Source organism: Anastrepha obliqua, chromosome 1 (genome assembly GCF_027943255.1).
Source record: "Anastrepha obliqua isolate idAnaObli1 chromosome 1, idAnaObli1_1.0, whole genome shotgun sequence".
Classification (NCBI taxonomy): domain Eukaryota; kingdom Metazoa; phylum Arthropoda; class Insecta; order Diptera; family Tephritidae; genus Anastrepha; species Anastrepha obliqua.
The window spans coordinates 177,157,432-177,164,021 of NC_072892.1; the positions used below are offsets into that span (position 1 = coordinate 177,157,432).

The window sequence follows — 6,590 nt, forward strand, 5'->3', positions numbered from 1 at the left end:
TTACCATTTTGGATGCTGAAAACCTTTCAAATCACAGAAACCTGCGCTTTAATTTTTAAATTTTATTTGTTCATAAAAATAAATACAATACATTACATATTAAATACATCTTTTTTATCATAAATATTTCTTTTAATTTAAAATATTTTTTTTTAATTAAAATATTTTTTTATTTAAAATATGTTTTATTATAAATATCTGTGCTTATTTAATTAACTCATTTCGCTACTTTATTAACATTACTTAATAATTACTTTAAATGTCATTGAGCATTACTTCGTTTAATTATTAATTAATTAGTATTCTTTATGGTAATTTAATTTTTATTTCTCGATTTTTCTGAACTATAAAAAAAATATATAAATGTGAAGTAGTTGCTGCCTCGACGATTCGGGAGTCTAATAAGAAACAATCACACACACATACACGGATGAAATGCATTCTTATGTGCGCACATGTTTTGTGTGTATGTATGTGTGTAAGCTTTGTAAGCAGACTAAAATCTCTGCTCGCTATGATTTTCGAATCAGACTCGCAAAAGCCCTTCTAAATGCTATTGTCTGACCCACTAATTGAGCGTTTATGTTTGAATGTATGTGTATGTAGTTTTGCAAGTGGGTGAAATGCGTATTTGTATGGTTGTAAGAGTTATTTGTATGCGAAAATCTCTGTTAAAGTGAATTGAAACTCTTAATTAAACCACTGAATTCAAATAAGATTTGCTCAATCCAATTATTACAAGAAGCAATAAACTAAACTAGATATCCACGTCACTCCAATTGGAGTAAATAAATAAGGAAAATACTATACTAAGTTTTGATTTCGTACTTTTACTGTTTCTCCACTTTCCGCAGGTTCCACAGGGATGAGGACTAAATTTGCCTACTCTTTCGAAGGTTATGTGAATTTGATCGCTGCTTTAATTCTTCCACTTTCCGCTACCCATTCGATCTATCTGAGCTTGAGGCTCCGTGGTCCCATGCGCGGCGCACCCTCACGCGGTCCAGCTGCACTAATTGCTTTGGTTTCTACAGTCGCTTGTAATGGTTGCTGCTTTCTTGCCTCGCTATCGTTCTCGAACTCCTCATCATCACCGAAAAGCAATGCGGCCAAGCTTGTCTCGAAAGAAGATTTCTTCTTTGTAGGGGTGGGTGTGGCAGCAGGCGCTTTGGTGGTATCCGTGTTTGTGGAGGAGTTGGAATTTGGCGCAGCGTTGGCGCTGTTGCTGGTGCTGTTTGCGGCAGTGTTAGGTGGTATCGTAATTTGGGGCTTAACAGTGCTGTCTGACTTGGGTTTGGGTGTAGTGCTGGTTGTTGTTGAAGTGGTTGTCGTGGTGCTGGTGGTTGCACTAGCCTGCGCGACAGCGTGTTCCTGACTACCCTCTGGACGCATGTAGCTAGCCAGTGCTAATGGTTTATCATTTTCATTAGCGAATATCTCTTTAGTCTCATGCTCTTCTTCTTCCAGTGTATAACCAGGTGGATAGATGGGTTTGAATCCACCTTGTAACTCTGGTTGGAACATATCAATTTCCAGATTTTTCGGTGTTGTCGTTTCAGTCAAATCGGCAGCGGCGTTGGCAGACTCTTCCACATCGGCGCGATTGATATTATTTTTTTCGTAAATTGCCTTGTCTGTAGTCGAGGGCAAAATATTCCAACCATTCGATGGCGCATTGGTAGCCGTGCCAAGACTTACGCTCGGATAGAATGGTGCCATGAAATTCTTTTCTAAATTCTGTCCGCGCACATCAAAGTCATTGCTAAGTCCCTCTTCGGTTTGTGTGTCCGGGCGTATCTCGCTGATGACGGATGAGGCGAGATTGACATTCGAGAAGCGTTGCGCGTTGTTGACTCCTGCACGCCTGTAGGGACTGGGTTCTGTGGGGCTATATGCGATGGCGATTGGTGTGTCGGGCGAGCCCATGCCATAAGTGCCACTAATAATGCGTGGTCCGATCACAGCACTATGTGCCAGCGTACTAAGTTCTGTATAGCTCAAATCGGGGTTCTCAATGGGATACGGGAATTTGTCTTTTGTCAATTGCGCTTTTGTTTGCTGTTGCAGGGATTGTGGCTTTTTGTTTTTTAGTATAGGTTCTTGTGGTTGATCTCGCACCACCGAAAACGGTGTGTTTTGGTAGTCGCTACCCGAGGGAGCTTCCACATGCGCAATGGCTGGTAGCTGTTCCTTGAGGTCACCTACTTCCTGTGCATTCGATTTATCGCCGCTCGATGGATACACCAAATAAAGTCCATTTTGAGTTGCTGCGCTCTCGATTTGTGGGCTAGTTTGCTCTGAAGCAGCAGTCACTTGAATTTCACCCGAACCAGTGTCATCATTGGGCAGGGACAACGGTTTCTTTTGTGATTGCAACATTTGTAATGTTACTACCGGTTCGAGTTTTGTTTTTTCAGCGCTCTGTTCTTCTTGGCCAGGCGAAACTGGTTGAGGTGGATCGTTGATTACTAAATCTTCCTCTTCAAAAGCAGCCAAACGTTCAGGCGCCATAATTGTCTTGTAGACTTCAGAGTTTGAAGCGGCTGCATGCCTTTCATAGTTATCTGTCACACGCTGTGTTGAAGGGTGTGGGCGACGTGGGTACATACGGTCGAGGTACTGTACGCCCTGACCGCCGTAAGGAGGCAAACGATAAACGCGCCGATTGGCATCAGATGAGAGTGGGGCTCCGGGTCCGAAGTCAGCGGCACGGTTGAGTGGATAGCGATGCTGTTGTTGTTGTAAAAGCGGTTGGCGACGATGGGCGAACTGAGGCGAGCTATTTGGTCGTTTCAATGATTGTCCAGAAATACGTATGTTGCCTGGTTCTTGGTTGAAATTTTGTGTGGGTGTGTGACCAGAAGAAATCTTGGCATTGGGGCGGAATTGTGGTAATATGTTGGGTAGGTGCCGCTCTGGGTTGGGACGTGCGATGCCAGGTATCGGCTTGCGTGTATATTCATTATATGAAAACGAAGAGGAGGGACCGCCCGGTCGGCTCGGTGGTTGTGGACGCTTGTGAATCTCGCTGTGCTCCGGTATAGCATTGGAAAGTGTCGGCGGGAAGCGTGGTGGCGGCTTCATATGTAGCGACGGTGTATTCTGATCTGGCTGAGATGGTGGGGAACTCTGAAAAAATAACATAGGATTATTTGTTATTCAATTTGAATCAATTTGAATAACTCACCAATTTCTGTTTATGCTGGTTCATAGTGAGCACCTCATGTTTTTGAATCTGTATGTCGTTGCTGCCGACATTGCTGACACTCTCTTCACCACCCTTCGGGAATACAACATTATTGGCATTCTGTAGTTGTTGAAGACTCAAGGGCTGTGCATGGCCGTTGACTTGTGGAGCAGCTGGTGGGCTGGCACCCACTGGTACCGAGTGCTCTTCGGCGGACTGCTCTTCGTTTGTGGGGAAGCGTATGTTGGTGGAGACGAGCAATTCTTTGGTATCTTGTGCGCTGCTGTTTTCTGTAGATATTGGCAGTTGGCCCACTGGTGTTTGTGTTGGTCCAGTCGGTTGATAGCTCTGCGGGGCAGTTTGCGGCAATGCAAGTGGCTTGGGCGGTTTGCGTTGACGTATATTTGAGCCGATCAGCGGCAATTGCTGATATGGCGACGGTGCTGCTGGTGGCTCTTCTGGATAGTTGGTGCCGGGTGCGTTAGTGCCCAATGGGCGTTGTATATATGGGGGTGTAGGGCCAGCAGCACTGGCGCCAAAGTTACCATTTTGATGGAAATTTGAGACGCCCTGCGTGGGTGCGAATGTGCCGCTCTGTGCGAGAGCCACTTGACCTGGACGTTGTAGTGCGCTAATGTCCTCACTGATCACCGTGCCGTATTGTACTGGTGGTTCTTTGGAGAACAATGGCTCCTTCTCTACCGAACCAAAGGCAGCTGTGCCCACTTGTTGTTGACTGCCCAACACAAACGAAGCGGAATGTTGACCGGGTGAGATGACGACATTATTGATGGCACCTGGCACTGGGCGGTATTGCATAACATTCGGTTGCTGCACTTGATATGACACATACTCGCCGCTGTAGTTCTCCTGGCTGCCGGATATCACTTTTTGGTCACTGCTGCTGCCTGGAAGTGGCGTAGAGCCATATGCGGGATGTGTTGGATGTGTAGCGAGCTGTGGTGGCCGCTGTTGTTGCATTGCGAATGGCGCTGGTTTTGACAACGAAATCGGTTGCATGTAGTTGCCTTGCGAGTCGAAACCGGGATTGCCTTGATTTTGTGAAGCTACCGCTGATTCTTCCTCGGCGAGGCTGTTAAATATATCGGCCAGCGACATTGCTGGTTTCTGTTCCGTCTTCTCCACATTATGTTTTTGACCAAGTGTCTGATAGACATCGGCGATGTTGAGGTCTGGCACGCGTGTGCTGATCGGTGTGGGCAGAACTGAAGTCAACTGTCCATTGGGGTCTTCAGTGAAGAGAACGGGCTGTTTAGTGCTTGGTACAAAGAGTGTAGAGGCGGAAGAAGGACCTGTGGGTGGGCGCGTAGTGTATGTGATGGAACCGGCGGTCGTGGGGTTTGGTGCCAAGGTGGTGTTCACAGGTGCCTGATCGGGGAAGCGCATAGGCGTAGCGGCTGTGGCACTCGTAGTCGAAGTTGATGTGGTATACTTTTTGGTGGGTATGAACTTTTTGCGTGTGCTACTCTCGGTCACCAGAGGAATTCTAGACGCAGTTGGAGTTGGTGACGGCTTACGTGTCGAGGTGGTATACTTGGGTGAACTGGATGCAAAAGTAGTTGTGGTGGAGGTTGTCGTGGTTTTGGTTGGGTTTGAGGGTAAAGCAGATGTGCTGCTCGGCGTCGGTGAGTTGGTAGTGGGTTTCTTCGATGTGGTTGTGGTAGTTGTAGTCGTGGAAGTCGGATTCGTGGAAGGCACATTGCTACTATGCAAGCCAGGTGCTGTGGGTGGCACCGCCATTAACTTGGTTGTCGGTATGGTATAATAATTTTGGCTAGGTGCCGGCGTAACTGGTGAAGCCACAACCGACGTTGGTTTCTTATTCGTTATGTAATTCTTATTGCTACCCTGATACTTCAGATTTGCATAAGAGCTGGAAACTAGAGGATAGACGAACTTGGAGGAAGAGTACTTCACGGGCAGATTGAGGTAATCGTGTATGTTCGGCGCATTGCTGCTAAGCACTATCTTCTCCTTGGGGTCTATCACCTCATTGACAGCGGTCTCAATACCTGCCGGCTTCTTAGCGCTAAAATCCAGTTGACCCGAAATGGGATCTTTGCTCGCATAGTACGGCTTGCCATCGTTAAAGATCTGATTGGGCAAAACGTAGCTGGTGGAAATGACTGCATCGTCTTCAGCTGAGTCACCACCGCCATTTCTCGCCTCCACTGGTAAATCGGCTGAAGCAATTTCCGGTGCCGCTTCGATGTGGCCAACAATTATGACCAGCGCTACGAGTAGCACCAGCCATAGACGATGATTAGACATGATTGAGTGAAACCAGTAACTGGTTGTGCTGCGAAATAAAGAGAAAGAGCAGAAAAAACTTATGTTTAGTGGGTAAGTAATAAATAATTTCAAAGTGGTTAATAAATACTGATAATTGACATGCAGCATTAATTTTGACGAATAAAAACAAAAAAAAAATGTGAATATTGATTGTAGCTGTTAAAAGCAGCATTAAATAAAGAAAGTCGGTAACTAATGAAGGCATTAAATTATGCAAATAAATATTTTCACCAACAATCAAATGAACGCGCCGCCACTATTACATAATTTGATGCATTAACGATGGGCACAAACGACCCACTTGCGCAATCGGAAAAGCAACGGTGCGCGTTGGTCGAAACTAGGTAACGGTAAGCTGGTGGAGGGTGGGAAAACGCCAGAAGCGCACGCTAGCGGTGATTAGATTTAATTGTCTGCTGAGATGCAATGGCTGTAACGCGATTTTTAAGTTTCTTTATTCATTTACCAACGCTGGCTGGCGAGTGTTGTAAGATTTTCTGTATTCAAAGTGAAAAAGTGTTTAACTCTAAAAGGCAAAAAAAAAAAATTACCAAAAAAAGAAAACAAATATATTGGAACAATTCGTAATATTATGCAAAAGCGCGATTTTTTATAATATTTTGGATTTTTTTCTGTTATTAAGGAACTGCGTTGCATTGGTCGCACCAAACTTTTTCAGAGTACGAGCACTATAATTTAGTAGTAATACCATAATTTAGAATTCGGAGTAAATATAATTTAGTATGAACGACTTTAACCAGCTCGTTGGCACCATCTGCAGATTTTGCAGACCCATCCATGCGCAAATGGTTTAAAACTGTTTTATGGTCGACCTTTAGCTCCTGGGCGATGCTACGACTACTATCTTTGATTACTTCTGTGACTTTGTCTACATTTTGGATATTATCGGCCATTTTTTCAAAATCAAAAACTCCTGAACAGAATCGCCGAAGCCAAAATTGCAACTATTAACACCATTCACAATTCTAGCGTTCTGCCTTGAATTTTTGCCTCTATCAAAGAAAAACTGTGAAATGTATCGAATTTTCTCTTTGTTGGAGGCTTAAATTTTTAACACCCTGTAAGTCGC

General features: G+C 44.7%; 1 protein-coding gene across 1 annotated transcript; it reads right to left on the minus strand.

Annotated features, from left to right (window-relative positions):
* Positions 1-267: 267 nt before the first annotated feature.
* LOC129241777 (mucin-2) lies at positions 268-5,479 on the minus strand. Its single transcript, XM_054878287.1, has 2 exons — positions 3,188-5,479; positions 268-3,129 (listed from the first exon to the last, which is right to left on the minus strand). The coding sequence occupies exons 1-2, from the start codon at positions 5,477-5,479 to the stop codon at positions 952-954; spliced, it is 4,470 nt and encodes a 1,489-aa protein (XP_054734262.1). The 3' UTR covers positions 268-951.
* Between the last annotated feature and the right edge of the window lie 1,111 nt (positions 5,480-6,590).

Coding starts and splice junctions, on each gene's coding strand:
- LOC129241777 (XM_054878287.1), bottom strand. CDS start 5,479: ATGTCTAATCATCGTCTATGGCTGGTGCTACTCGTAGCGCTGGTCATA. Junction 3,130..3,187: donor ACCAGCATAAACAGAAATTG/GTGAGTTATTCA, acceptor TTATTTTTTCAG/AGTTCCCCACCATCTCAGCC.